Below are 15,857 nucleotides of genomic sequence, written 5' to 3' on the forward strand. Positions count from 1 at the left end.
ATCCTAAATTGAATCTCCACCTTTTAACACCATGCTGTTTTTAGGTCCATATTCTAGGCGAATTACTTTAATACATACTGTATTTATTTCAATCAGTGCTCTATTTTCGGATACAGAGCTTCAAATCCTCTGCATAGAGTTAAAGGATAAGATTCAGTCTGCCTGAAGTCACCACTAGGGGGAGCTTACTGTATACTCATCATACATAGAGCTCAATAATAACCGTATGCAGTGAGCTCCCCCTAGTGGTGGCTGCAGGGAGACAGAATTTCATAATTTAACTCTTATATGCATGTTGGGGATTTGGAGCTATGTATCAGTAAAATTGAGCTCTAACTGATATAAAGAAATCAAATCAACATAGAATTTTGGATGTATTTTGATAAAAATTGTGACAATTCACTTTAAGACACTAATGTGAGGAAGCAACACAAGCTTTTGTGATGGTTGGTTAGGAATTTAGACCTCAAATGCTATACTTTAAATAGCCAAAAATATTTCATATATGATCCTTATAAGAAAAAAAAAAACGTTATATCTTATGGAAAGATTTGGTCCAATATTCCTCTAGGGAACATCCATAACTTGTATTGGGCATCAAAACCACGTTGTGCATGATATCCTTCATAGTAAGCGACCAAATTTCATCAAACAGATTAAATGGCGCAGTGAGTGTTATTCTGCCTTCACAGAGAATCGAATACATCTCAATTATAATGTTATTGTAGACAAATTCCAGGCATTGGCAACAGTCTGTGGCACGTCCCCTTGGTTTTATGCCTCATACTGACTCTTTAGTAGAATAAACTGCTTCTGGAATCCCAAAAATATCTTATTTTGATTAATTGAATAAATAATTATTTAACCCCTTAAAGCAGATCTGTCCGGTGTATTCATGAGGTGAGCTTTCCCCATCCTCCCACTAGGAGTTCGCTGTACTCTTTCATTACATCTATTAGCCAAATTGCAAAATTTTTTGTGTGCGCCATTTTGGCTAATTAGAAAATACCTGTCCCTGTTTTAGTACTTTTGTGCAATAAAAGCATGTTAGATGCAAAAAAAAAAAAAAAAAGAATAAATATATTATATACACACACACACACACATATATATATACACACAACTTTTTTTTTCACTTTTTTTTTTTCGTAGGACTTTTATAGAAAAATTTGTGGGGCGGAAAGGGAAAAGAAAAAAAAAAGCTAATTTTATTTTTTTGCACAGTGCGGTATAAATATTATGTTAACTTTATTCTATGAAATGTTACAACTGCAGCGGTGCCCTAAATTTATTTTTTTAATTGGTTCCAATTAGATTTAAAAAATTTTTTATTATAAGAGGGGTTTATTAAAAAACTTTTGCATTTTAAATTAAGACTTTTTTTGACTACATTTTATTAAAATTATTATAATTTTTTTTATTGGATCTATTAGGGGACTTGGATTTGCGCCCAGTTGATCACTTGTATAATGCTCTGGAAAACATTGTATCCGTATGACCGAGCCGCTGTGCAGCTTCCTCCTTAAAAACCTCACTTCTTTTCCTACTTATCCGTGCTTGCAGTCACAGCTTCTCTATTCCTACCTCCCAAAGGCAACACTTCCTGTCAGGTGTTCTGAACCGGTTCAGTTTTATTATAGGAACAATATGTAGGTCTAAATTGCTCACACATCAATGTGCACACAAACTGTACAAACACAACTGGATCGTTTACTGTACACAGAAGGTTTTATATTTTTCGGGCTGCTCTCTTTTAATATCCAGGCTGGACTAGACAATTCATTAAACCTCTAACGATAAACTACAAAACTATTTGAATAAAGCCAGGGCCCATCAAATCACCCACATGACATACGTAAGACATTTGTAGTGCAACTTTATCTTCCATGCTATGTATTTTTCTCATTTTACTCATAAAAGGCTATGTACATCTTTAAAATCCTTATTTTGGTGTTTTTTTTTTTATATAAATGTGTATCAGTGCGTTTGGTGCATCTTTCTAAACACTTTATTTAAAAAAAAAAAAAAATTTACTTTTTGAGAGACAGCTGCTTTGTATCCTGTATACTGAGCAGCTGTATCCTGTGCTAAGACCTGAATCCGTCAAGTCTGCGGGACTGACGGGTTCAGTGTCTCTGACACGCAGGATACCTACCACCTGTTATCGATCACTTCTAAGTTCATTCCTTAGATGTGATCGAGAACAGGTGGATCCTGCGTGTCAGTGACGCAGTACCCGCCGACACAGAACCGGTCAGTCCCACGGATTCAGGGCTTCGCGCACTATACAGCTGCTCCGTATACAGGATACAAAGCAGCTGTATCTCGAAATAAAAATAATTCCGAATAAAAACTAATTAGAAAGTTGCACCAAATACACATTTTTATTAAAAAACAAAAACAGATTTCAAAGGTGTACATAACCGGCAGAGCTGCACTTTCCAGGGCCGGACTGGCCAAATGACAGTTCTGGCACATGCCAGATGGGCTGGTGCACAGTGGGCTGGTTGGCCCACCACCCACACAGTTATCTTTAATTATAGCTGCGGACTGAAGCCCATTCGCACTGGGTGCCTGATCAAGCTTGGGCGTCGTTCACATCTGCGTCAGGGTTCTGTTCTGGTGTTCCGTCGGAGCTTTCCGACCAGAACAGAACCCTGACTGAAACCATAGGTTTCCGTTTGCATCACCATTGATTTCAATGGTGACGGATCCAGTGCAAATGTTTGTCTCAGTTGTGCAAGGGTTCCGTCTTTTTGATGGAATGAATAGCGCAGTCCACTGATCAGACACTCAGAGAGAGAGCGAGTGGGGGGTGATGTCGGCTGCCTGTGTACAATCGAGCAGCAATCAAGTGGCAGAGAGGAAGCAGTGCTTTGTTTTCCCAGAAGTAAAGAGTCCGCCCATCAGCCCGGCATTGGTTACTTCTGATTGGTCCGTGGGGGTGGAGCTGCATCGGCAGGTTTCACAGATCTCATTCAATAAGAGAAAAAGGCGCTGCTGAGCGGCTGCTGTATTCGGAGCCAATAAGCAGCCACTGGACCTGCCATACGCCAACCGCTCAGCAGTGCCGCACTATCTATTACTGTCTACAGTAAAGCAACACCCCAGTAACTGCAGATAAATTAAGTTCTGTTCTCATCGGCATCTGAGCCTCTATCAAAGTTTCCGTCAGGTTTGACAGAAAAAAAATAGTGCTGCACGTTGTGTTATTTTTCCAGGACTACACGTCCTAGCCCGATAAACCCCATTGTAAGTCAACGTCCTAGGTTAGGGTCTCACGTGTGTGGCACATGTCTCAGGTTATTCACATGTGTCTGTATATATATATGTGTATATATAGCAGCATTGTTTGAAAAAGGTCCCACGGTGGGACGGAAACGTTGCACTTGCCGTGTTGGCACAATAAACCACATTTTTTTCACCTTGATTATCGGAGTGCTGCTGGATTTACTTCTGGGATATGTATATATATATATATATATAGGAGCATTATTTGTATATAGCGCTATTATAAAGAATAACATTTATTTGGACAGTAAGGAACACTAAAATATGAAAATCACCTCCTGATTTGATAATCTCTCATTTATCCTTACTACAAAAATGAAATCATTATATAAATTCCGGACACGTTATATATCCTGGTGGTGTATGATGTATTATATTTATTACTAGAAATTTAAATAGGGTTGGGGAGAGTCCATTTCCGGGTATTCTCTCCATCTCCAGTAGGTCCCATTCCTGCCCCCCCCCGTCCTTCTGTGCCTCCGAAACATTTTATGACGGGATAATTAGACAGCGTTCCAGCAGGTGAGTTGTGACTTGTATACAATCAGCCCTTCACATGCTGCTCCTGTTTAGCAGTTTTGTGGGATTTATTGATTAACCCCCTTAGTGAACCGCCTATTTTAGGCCTTAAAGAGACTCTGTCACCAGATTATAAGTGCCCTGTCTGCTACAAAAGGAGATGGGCGCTGGAATGTAGGTGGCAGTAATGCTTTTTATTTAGAAAAACGATCTATTTTTACCACTTTGAGCGATTTTTAGCTTTATGCTAATTAGCTTCTTAATGCCCAAGTGGGCGTGTTTTTACTTTAGACCAAGTGGGCGTTGTACAGAGGAGTGCATGACGCTGACCAATCAGTGACCAATCAGCGTCATACACTTCTCTCCTTTCATTTACACAGCACTAGAGATATAGCTATATCGCTATGTGCAGTCACATAAACACACTATAACATTACTGAAGTGTCCTGACAATGAATATACATTACCTCCAGCCAGGACGTGATGTCTATTCCGAATCCTGACACTTCTGAATCTTTTCTGTGAGATTACAGCAAGGCAAACGTAATCTCGTTTTAAATGACAGTTTACAGCGTAATCTCGCGAGATTACGTTTGCCTTGCTGTAATCTCACAGAAAAGATTCAGAAGTGTCAGGATTCGGAATAGACAACGCCCACTTGGTCTAACGTAAAAACACACCAACTTGGGCATTAAGAAACTAATTAGCATAAAGCTAAAAGTCAAAGTGGTAAAAATAGATAGTTTTTCTAAATAAAAAGCATTACTGTCACCTACACTATAGCGCCCATCTCCTTATGTAGGAGACAGGACACTAATAATATGGTGACAGAGCCTCTTTAATGACGGAGCATTTTTTTCCCGTTTTTCTATCGTCGTGTTTTTTTATTTTCCCGCCGACATAGCTGCATGAGAACATTTTCTGCGGGATTAGTTTTTTTAATGCCACCATTTTGGGGTACATATAATTTTTTTATTAGCTTTTTCTTAGGGGGAATAGAAAAAATAATTAAATAAATAAATAAAAAAAGCGAAATTCCGCCACTGTTCCATGCGTTTTAAATTCACCCCGTTCACCGTGCGGTGTAAATAACATTTTTACCTTTTAGGCTGTGTTCACACAGAGTTTTTTTCAGGCGGAAAATCTGACTCAAAATTCAGTTTGGAATTTTGAGGCATATTTTCCTCTGCCTGCACACCGATTTTCGCCCGTGGCCATTGAGCGCAGCGAGCATAAATCGCCGCAAAATACGCTTTCTCTGCCTCTTATTGATGTCAATGGGAGGACAGAGGCGTAAACGCCCGAAGATAGGGCATGTCCCTTCTTTTTCCCACGAGCCGGTTTTTCCGCTCGCGGGAAAAAAACGCCTCCGCCTCCCATTGAAATCAATGGGAGGCATTTTCGGCAGTTTTTTGGCATGCAGTTTCCCCCTTATTCTATGGATCAGAAGGATTACGACGATACCACATATGTAGAGGTTTTTATGTTCAACGACTTTTGAACTAAAATTTTGTTTTTGAATCGTCGCTTTACAAGAGCCATAATTTTTTTATTTTTCCGTCAATGTGGTGACATATGGGCTTCTTTTTTGCGGGACGAGACGTGGTTTTCATTGGTAATTTTTTGGGGTACAGGAAACTTATTGATTAACTTATTACTTTTTTGGGGGGGCAATGGAAAAAAATAGCAATTCCACCATCGTTTTTTTTTTTTGTTGTTTTGATTTCACGACGTTCACCTTGCGGTTTAAATTACATGTTAACTTCATTGTTTGGGTTATTACCGTCATGGCGATACCATATATGTTCACTTTTATGTCTTTTTTTACACTTTTATTAAATAAAACCACTTTTTAATGGAAAAACTTAATTGTAATCTTTATTAATCATTTATATTTGACAATAATTTTTTTTTTTAGTACCACCAGGGGACTTCACTGTGCGATCTTTTGATTGCAGATATAATGCTTTGGTATACTTCATATACCAAAGCATTATTGCCTGTCAGTGTAAAACTGACAAGCAATCCATTAGGACGTGCCCCTGGCTGCCATGTTTATTTGCGGGCCGCCGATGGGTGAAAGCGGGAGCTCTCTTTTTCTGCAAACGACTTAATTGCTGTGGTCGCAATTGATCGCAATATTTAAGGGGTTAAACGGCCGCGAACAAATCAAACTTGGATCGCTACCGTTAGAGCAGGAGTCCGGCTGTCAGACAGCCGAGCACCCGCTCCATCCTGCATGGGACAACTGTGCAGGACTTAGACCAGGCTGCTGTGAAAAGGTGGCGGACTGTCACGAAGCGGGTTAGTGGACCCACTAGGCCGTACCGCCGCAGCGTGGAGGCAGCTCGCCAAACAACAGGACACCCCAGAAATACAATGTCCCGCACAAGGGTACCTGAATAGTCCAGATGGTGGCCGCAGCTCTGGCACAGATGAGATGGGTGCAGCAGATGGCGCCAAACGTGGCGGATGACACAGGAGCCGCAAGTTGCGCCAGACGTGGCGGATTCCTCCGGACGTGGCAGATGACACAGGACGTGGCGGATTCCTCTAGACGTGGCGGATTCCTCCGGACGTGGCAGATGACACAGGACGTGGCAGATGACACAGGACGTGGCAGATGACACAGGACGTGGCAGATGACACAGGACGTGGCGCGACTAGATACTAGGGCAAAGCACGGAAACAGGAACGGGGAACAAGGTACGGGTAACAACAGGAACGGGAAACACTAAGGGACAATTTGCAAGACAGACTGGGAAAACTAACAACGCTCAGGCATCGAACTAGGGGGCTGGACCCCTCTTATAGCCCAGGGTACTCACGGGTCAAAGGTCGTTCAAGATGTCCGGTGCGCGCGCTGCCTCTTTAAGAGCGGGGACGAGCGTGCGCGCGCACACTGCGGGCTCCGGCGAAGGTGAGTGGATGCAAGCGCTGGCGTCTCCTGAAGAGGAGGCTGGGGCCAGCGCTTGCCGACTCGTGGCTGCGGCTGTCAGCGGGAGGCTGGAGCTGACAGCCCGCAGCCACGGACGTGACACGGCCTAGCCTCAGGCCCCTTAGCGATTGCCGTGAAAAGGCGTATTGGTGGTCACTAAGGGGTTAATGAAATATCTGAATAGCACAAAAAGGAAGGCAACATTTCAAGAAGCATCAAAAACAATGTACAATGTTTTTGTTTATCTGGAGGGTGGACTCGTAACTGCGCAAACATTTACTGTCCATGCAATATGGGCCTCTGTGCTATAAAATGTCCCAGTATGGCCCTGGCACCTTCAATGTTCCATAATGGGAAAATAACTCAAAAACGACCATCAGACCATGTCGGATTTTTTTGCGATAGTTGCATAGCGGTAACCCCACAATTTTAACCCTGCCCTAGCCTAAACGTTTCTGCAATTTTTTCGAACGTTTGGCCAAGGAATGGAAACTTTGACGTATCAGTAAGACGCTGTTGTTGGCATTTTATGTGAAGTGACTGATGTTCCTACTATTTATGCAGAACAAATCGTTCTCCTAAGAAAATACTACGTGCCGCTGTTTAATAGGATTTCATCACTGCTGCCGTGTGGTTTCGCAATCGATGCATAATAAGGAACATGTCCGCACTAATGCATCTTATGACTATGACATACACAGCCAGTGCAGGGGCCGCCTACCTCCAGCGTCTTTCATGTGGTATAGGGACTTGTATGGACAACTAGTAAAGATCCAACTTAATTCATGACATGTGGGCAGTAGACAGGGAATATTATCCAAAGCAGAGAAAGGAACTACAACCGGCAGAAAGTATAATAATGAGCAATCACTGGCACCTCAGGGTGTCAGGAAGAATAACGTCAGGCTCACACAGCGACATGGTAGCTATATGTATATTTATGTAATTCCAAGACCCACTTTTTAATACGTTGCTTTTAGGTTCATTACTGATCACTTTCTCAGTAAGCGATCAAAGCTCCATTTTCCTGAAACAGAGCTCCAAATCCCCTGAATAGACATAGAGCTATATGATAAAATACTGTCTGCCTGCAGCCACCACTTACAGTACAGTGTTATTATTGAATTCAATGTATGATCAGTATGCAGTGAGCTCCCCCTAGTGGTGGCTGCAGGCAGCCAGAATTTATTATGTGACCCGATGTCTTTGCAGGGGATTTGGAGCTCTGTATCAGAATAATGAGGCTCAAAACAGCTATAAATATATATTATCAAATTAATCATATGTTATCAAGGATGGACAATAACTTTAACGAAATCCAGGAATGGATCCCAAAAAGGGGAGAAGCATCTTTATGCATTTTTTTATTTTTGGGATCCATGCTCATGACACAGAGAGTTGGGAAGAGCAAGTGGTTCACTATTACAAAAACCATTCCAGATCTCAGGGAGAACCCCTTCCGGATGCTTTAAAAAGTGGCAGAATAAATACTTTTGCATACAGAATAAACATGTTGGGTTTATTTTGCAGGTTTAAAGAATAAACTTTTGTTTGTTGGGAAAGAACCAATAGCTTCAGACTCCACCGGCTCTAGGCGCTTCTTCAAGCCTACGTCTTTTCTTTCTCCATTGACATGCCGGATGAGGACCTCGGCTAAGGCCAAGCCACTAACGGCTGCTCCTTCTACACTCGGACTTACCAGCCAGTCTCCACAAATCCCAACGTTGTGACTTGACTGAAAGACACATTCCTCTCCCTGAAGAACATTAAGGGGGTTAGCTGCCCCCCATAACTGTACTTTGGTAAAGCACGGTGCTACAAGTTGTCGGTTTATGCCAGTTAACTCTGCAAAACCATTCAGAAGCAAATGAGTAACTTCTTTCTCTGTTGAAGGTGGAATAAACTCCTGAGGAACCTTATGGTTGGCCCCAAAAGTCTTGGTGCTGATAATGGTCCAGCAGTCCATCTGGTTTTCTGCACTGTATTTGGAGGTGTTATTTCCAATCCACGATATGTCTGAATGGTCCACAAAAGCTCCGTCAAAGTCAATCTCAATCTTCCGAAGTAGAGCAAACAGCAGCACCCAGAGGGAGCACAATTGCATGACATTGGTCTGCGGTGATAGAACAGGTCCAAACTTCACCTTCAGAAGATTGTGGATTTGTGGTACACCAGCATCAGCCATCAGTCGAGCCGCACACTTCCCATTATGGGCAACTACTAAATAATCAAACCAGCCGTGGTCATCAACTTTCCACTTCTTAATAAGAGGATCCCAGTAAACATTGCTGACCCATTTGTTTCCTTCCATGTGAACAAGACTCGATAGACACTCAGGAACGGACTGCATTCCCCTGGTCCCAATAAAAGCTTGTACGTTCTTCACTTCTGTTGGCTTTCCACCCAGTTTAAGGTGAGCAATTTTACCAGGCCACACTTTCACGGCCCCCTTATTATGCAGAAAGGACACAATTTTGGCAAACCTGGGATCACTCACAGTGAAGAACTGGACAGCATGATCAAATATATGGAGTTTACCTTCAATGTTGATGAACCGACTGCTACATCTACCACCTGGCGCATGCTTTCCAGTGTCGAAAACTGTAGCATTAGTGATGCCCAGCTGTGATAGTCTTGCTGCACAGACCAAGCCTGAGATGCCACCACCAATAATGGCCACTGAAGTCTTATTCCCGCTCATCTCATGAGGGTTGAAGAGGTCTAAAAGGAGAATAAATATTAATTAGCACAATATAATAATACTAATATTTCAGAATCATTTACCATTAAAATATTTTACAGATTTCTATGTGAAGGAAAAATAAGTGTGATCAACACAGTCGTGTTATAAGAAAAAGCAGCAAGAAGGTGTCACATGATCACCGTGTGATCGCACTATAGAGGATTTGTATATATTTAAAAAAATAAAACATTGATTAAATTAATTAAATTATTAAAATTAATGTCATGGATAATTGTGATTCCATTTTTGACAACTCCCGTTACTACCTAAAGAGGTTCTCCGCTTTCAAGAATCCTGTTTGTTAGCTGGGACCTCCAGCGATCATCTGTAAACTGCGGGAGAATCTGGCACTAAGTGTTCAGTTTCCCTGCAGCGCCACCACAGGTGAAATGAAGCATTGCATAGTTCTCATTGAAAACAATGGTCTGTCAGATCCTCCAGAGAAAAAAAAATACACTTTTTGTAGCTCTGGCTAATTGATGGGGGTCTTGAACCTCCTCTATTAACCAAAAATTATCTAACATGGAATGTTAAAAATAATCTTTTTAACTAGTTAACCCCTTTAAGCATATGATATTTGCTGATTATCTAATTATAGAGGGCTTGTCTCGAGCTCACATGAAATTTAAACTTGAAATTGGTCCATTAGGGGTATCATTGGGTGGCTGACATGGGAGTTTATTATCTAGGACTCATAAGTAGGAATCAGTCACGCGTCTTAAAGAGAACCTGTCACTATGTCATAAAAGGTGAACTGGTTTACTAATTACAGCGCAGTTGTCTCGCTGATTACAGCGCAGTTTTTCTTTTTTTCCTGGAGCCCCTCGTTCCAGAGATATGGCCCAGTGTTGTGTTGGCTCTACATATACTAATTTGCTGTAGTTGGCAAACAGGGCGTGGACTACACTCCAGCTGATTGGTCAGCATCTGAGGCAGGGACGCTAGCTCCACCCTGTTGGCTAACCACAGAAAATTTGCATATAGGGAGCCAACACAACAGTAGGCCATATCTCTGGAACTGGGAGCTCCAGGAAAAAAATAAAAATAGTGCTGGGATCGGGGAGAAAGCGCTATTCAGGTCAGTAAACCAGTTCAACTTATTTAATCTAGTGACATGTCTTCTATAAGGGGGAGGCTTGTTCAAGAAGAAATTGCGCAACAGTCTAACACAGATTTAATAGAACAACCATGTCACATTGAGAAAACAGCGTTACTATAAATGTAATAGTAAATGATATACGCTATTGTGGTATATGGAAAAAATATATTGCCAGTCAATCTGTTTGGCTCATTCATCAGGTATTGATATATCTCAGTACAGCTGGACTGGCATTCCATGTTGTGAACCACTTTATAGTGGTTTCCGGAAACTGGTAAGATTGCAAAACACAATCACCAACTGCCATGCCGGATATATTTTGCAAGCTGGTCTGCCTGTGCCCCCTTACTTTACATCTGTGCCGGAGAACTCTGCTTTGTCTTGAGGAAGTCTGGGGCTCCTGAGTAGATGGAGAAACAGACATAATGATGAAGAGGTCTTCATCATCCAGCACATTCTGGGCGAATGCAATGAAAACAGGTGTACATGTCAATGGGGAGGTAAGGGACTATATATGACTGCGCCTGCAGCCAATCAGGCCTTAATAACGATCGTATATGTAGAACATGAAAGCAAACTTGTGATTGGCTGCTGTGCGTTTACATCAAGACTTGGCCAACCCCAGGTAGTCAAATAGCACAAAAAAAAAGTCTACCGACCCCTTTATTTTAGTATTTATTTATGTTGGAGGTCAACAGACAAACGGGACCCTTTCCAAATCTCTCAAAAGGCCCTAGATAAAAATGGCTGTCTTTTTAAAGGGTTTGTCTAGGGTTTGAAAAACTTATGTGAATCTGGTAATGTCACTCAGCCTTATTCACTAGCGTACCACACATAGCCCATGGACAGGAGTGAAGCTATTTCTGGGGGGAAAAAAACCTACCATAATAGGGAACCTCGAGTTATTAGACAGAGCCCTCCGTACAGGATCCTCATCTAATACACAGAGTGGAAAGGGGCTACAAAGAGTGTCACTCACTCTGGAGGACCTGGAGAGCCCATTGATTTAAATGGGAACGGTGTAATGTTTCATTTCTCCTGTGGTGGCGCTGCTGGGAAAATAAACACTTGCTACTGAGATCCGTCACTGATCACTGGGAGATCCACGTTCTAGCAGAGTCCTCTGGGATTCTACAGAGCCTGTAGCTCTTATAGACAGGGATAACGCTCGACAACTCTTTTCTCATCCTCTCGCTGCAGGTATGGAGGATGACTGCATGGAGCAATGTCTCCCCCACCAATAGCAATCTCAGAAGTGATTAGATAACAAACTTTTGGTTCAGGAACCTTAGAATAGATTTCGCCCCCCCCTCCCCCAACTAAACTTCCAATTCTGGGTAGAATTTGTCATTACCCATATGACAATTACATTTTCATATAAATTTATTTAGAATGATATGAAACTATATGCATTGAAGGGGATGTCTCAAAGACAACCCCTATCCATATGCCAGTTTAAAACATATGGACGTCCTTCTCTTGGGAACCGCTCTCTATGAGCCAGAACGGACTGGCAGACTCGAGTCATCCCTGTCTTACATGGGAGGCCATTCATGGCTGTTGGCCTGGCATGTAGGGAGGCGGACTCGTAGCGATCGTCTGATCGCTCCAAGGGCTCCCATGTGAAAGGAGTTGACTGTGATGGTGGCAAACCTTTAATAAAATGGAATTAGCCTAATCTACAAGTAGTAATTCATATTCTTGATTCCTCCAAACTCCGATGTCAAAAATAAAAAAATTTGCTGTCTTAAACCATCACTAAGCAGCCAAAACGTTGAAATTCTTCGCCTCCCTTTCTACCACGAAACTGGCAAAACATGCTTGTCCTGGCCAGCACCTCGAAAAGGGAACGTGACCGTCCATGTACAGGCAGCTACTTAATAAAACCACGACTATTCATGTATTTTATGAGCGTGTTCGGCTAGAGAAATCAAATATGCTTGTAATTACATCTTGTGAGTCTGACAGTGTTTACAGAGACGCGCCAACCAGAAACGGCTGGTAATATCTAGAATCCTTCAATATTACTTTATTTCCACAAACCATAGAAGAAGCTGATGGGTATGTTTTTGCTTTTCCGAAATAACAGTCCTTACAAAAACAGGCTACGGTATTGCCTGTAGGGAATATGGATATTTTTAGCATGGAAAAACTAATTTGGGGTAAAGACAGTTAATTTGTTTGGACGAGACCAAAAAAATAAAAAAATAAAAAATTATATATATATATATATATATATATAATTATAGGATGCGTATGGCATGACGTGAGAACAGCTCCACCCACAATATATCTATACATGGATGAAATTAGGATTTATGTATAAAACATTGAGATTTTTCAGATGGAATGTACTGCGGGTTCCAGGTCGGACACGCTGCGTAATTTCTACGCAGCGGATTCGAACTGGAACACGCAGTACATTCCGTTTGAAAAACCACACCACATTGTGGTGCGGTTTTTCGGACGGAATTACCGCAGCGGAAAAAACTTTCATACTTACCCCTCCGTCTTCTCTGCGCATAGTCCGGCCTCCTGGGATGATATTGCAGCCAATGTGGCGCTGCAGCCTGTGATTGACTGCAGTGGTCACATGGAATGAAACATCATCCCAGGAGGCCGGACTGCAGGAAGCAGTTGCGATTATTGCGGTGTAATCGTTGCGAATACGCCGCAAAAGTCTCAACATTGGGCTTTCGGTTGCTGGTTTTGCATCCCCAATGAAAATCCTGCAACGGAAATTCAACAAAAATGCAGCATAAATTGACATGCTGCGGAATTAAATTCCGCACCGCAGGTCAATTTATTAACGTTTAAAGAGGCTCTGTCACCAGATTCTGAAACCCCTATCTCCTATAGCATGTGATCGGCGCTGCAATGTAGATAACAATAACGTGTTTTTTTTGTTTTTTTTTAAACGTTCATTTTTGGCCAAGTTATGAGCTATTTTATATATATGCAAATGAGGTTTGAAATGGACAACTGGGCGAGATTACGAGTGGCTTGCTGAAAACTCAGAGAAAATATTCAGAAGTGTCAGGATTGTGAATACACGTCACGTCCAGGCTGGAGGTCATGTGTATTCATTATCAGGACACTTGTGTATGTGGCTGCACATCGTTCTAGTAAGAACACTATGTGCTGTGTAAATGAATGGAGAGGAGTGTATGACGATGATTGGTCACTGATTGGTCAGCGTCATACACGTAAACACGCCCAGTTAAAAACACAATACACGCCCAGTTGGACAGAACGAAAAAAACACGCCCAGTTGTCCATTTCAAAGCTCATTTGCATATATATAAAATAGCTCATAACTTGGCCAAAAATGAACGTTTTAAAAGAAAAAAAAAACGTTACTCTTATCTACATTGCAGCGCCGATCACATGCAATAGGAGATAGGGGTTTCAGAATCTGGTGACAGAGCCTCTTTAAGCTGCGTTTTTTTTCCCGCAGAGGGGGCATGAGATTTTCTAAATCTGACCCAATTTGCGGCTTCTGTAAATGCTGCGGAACTTCCGCAAAGAATTCCGTTGCAGAAATTCTGCAGCATTTACGCTACATGGGAACCTGGCCTTATAACGACAGTCTAAGGCTGAATTCACACAGCATTTTGCTGTATCTTTTATGGTATTTTTTGTGAGCGTTTTGTGGTGAGTTTTTTTTAGTGCGCCCAGATGTTACATTACAGTCTATAGTAAAATATCAAATGCATTAAATACAACTGTGTTTTGGTTTGTGGCGTTTTTGAGGCAATTTTGTGACCAGTGAGGTTTTTTTTCCAGACGCTGCATGCTTTGGAAATGGTGCGTTTTTCCGTACGGTTTTCCTCTACGGAAAAACTTACCTAGGCCGTTGTTATAGCGACGCGTCCCTCCTGTGCAGTCTGGTTTGGCCTCCCTGGATGATGCTGCAGCCTGTGATTGGCTGCAGCAGTCACATGGGATGCAACGTCATCCCAGGAGGCCAGACTGGACAAAAACAGACTTTTGGGTAAGTATGCTTTTTTTTTTCCGTAGTTGCAATTATTACGAATACGCCGCAACACTTGGGGTTTTGCATCCCCATTGAATTCAATGTGGAAAGCCCTCAACGGGAAATCAACGAAAGCGCAGCACAAATTGACATGCTGCGGATTTAAATTCTACACCGCAGATCAATTTATTAACGTTTACGCTGCGTTTTATTTCCGCAGCGTGGGCAAATCTCATTCACTTTGTTGCTACTGTAAATGCTGCAGAATTCCTGCACAAAATTCTGTTGCGGAAATTCTGCAGCACTTAAGCTACGTGGGAACCCGGCCTTGGGCCCCACGCACACAACCGTGTCCGTTTTATTCATTAACAAACTGATGATTTTGAAATACGCACCGTAGGTCAAGTTATGTGCAGAAAAAATCTGCAACATGTAGATAAGACTTCTTGAAATCTATTTCCTTTTCTGGATCCGTATTACAATGCAGATTTGCCGCACGTAATACGCATCGTGTGAATTTGGTCTTAGGGTGTTTTGTAATCAAGCCGCCTGTATGGGAGGGCAGGGTTGTAGCTTTAGGGGGTGCAATAATAGAAGTCGCACCCCAGCCCTGGTGCCGGTGGGAGCCCAAAGACGCCCAGTGTGAAAGTATGCGATGGCAGCCAGGTTACCAGCAACTGGAGTACAACTCCACCCATCACTGTATCTATATTTACACTGTGGCACCATATGGCAGTAGTCATCATCTCACCTGAGCTGTGGGCTGCATCGAGGTGGAACCTGCTGCTCACAAACCCTCCCTAGAAACTATTTGCAAATACTGCCAACTGTGAAGGAGTAATAATCTGCAGGTTTCCCAGGACTTCCATGTTCCTTCCAGCAGATCCAAGCTTTGCATATTCTCTTTTCCGGACTCACCTCTGTATGAAAGCTGTGGAGTTAATGCTGCCCCTTCCAGAACCTGAATATAAAGTCCTCACCTGCAGAGCTCACACTTCTCCAACACTCTCCACTCTCCTACTTCCTGCAGCTGCTCTTCCCAGCATGCATTGCTTCAGAGGAATTGTATAACAGAACACGCTAAAGCAAAACACTGCACAAGTGATACTTTGTATCAAGGAGAATAGTGATGACGTCAGCGCATACTGGGACTTGTAGTTCCTCAGGAGTGAATACTACACTGTTTACCACAGTCTGGTCTGCACATTTTCCCTGCAATACACTCATTGCAATGTTTGCCTTTATTTTTGCTTAGTTTGGTTATTGTACAATAGTTGTGTATTTATGTAGT

General features: G+C 42.2%; 1 protein-coding gene across 2 annotated transcripts; it reads right to left on the reverse strand.

Moving 5' to 3' along the window:
* Nucleotides 1–7,907: 7,907 nt before the first annotated feature.
* On the reverse strand, nt 7,908–15,602 carry LOC142657395 (renalase-like). 2 transcript variants are annotated; one of them, XM_075832414.1, is made up of 2 exons: nt 15,547–15,602; nt 7,908–9,469 (listed from the first exon to the last, which is right to left on the reverse strand). In XM_075832414.1, exon 2 carries the CDS (start codon nt 9,447–9,449, stop codon nt 8,268–8,270), a length of 1,182 nt encoding a protein of 393 aa, XP_075688529.1. In that variant the 5' UTR covers nt 9,450–9,469; nt 15,547–15,602; the 3' UTR covers nt 7,908–8,267. The 2 variants fall into 2 exon arrangements, with proteins under 2 accessions (XP_075688529.1, XP_075688530.1); XM_075832415.1 differs by having other exon boundaries at nt 15,485–15,572.
* Between the last annotated feature and the right edge of the window lie 255 nt (nt 15,603–15,857).

Source organism: Rhinoderma darwinii, chromosome 7, assembly GCF_050947455.1.
Source record: "Rhinoderma darwinii isolate aRhiDar2 chromosome 7, aRhiDar2.hap1, whole genome shotgun sequence".
Lineage (NCBI taxonomy): Eukaryota > Metazoa > Chordata > Amphibia > Anura > Rhinodermatidae > Rhinoderma > Rhinoderma darwinii.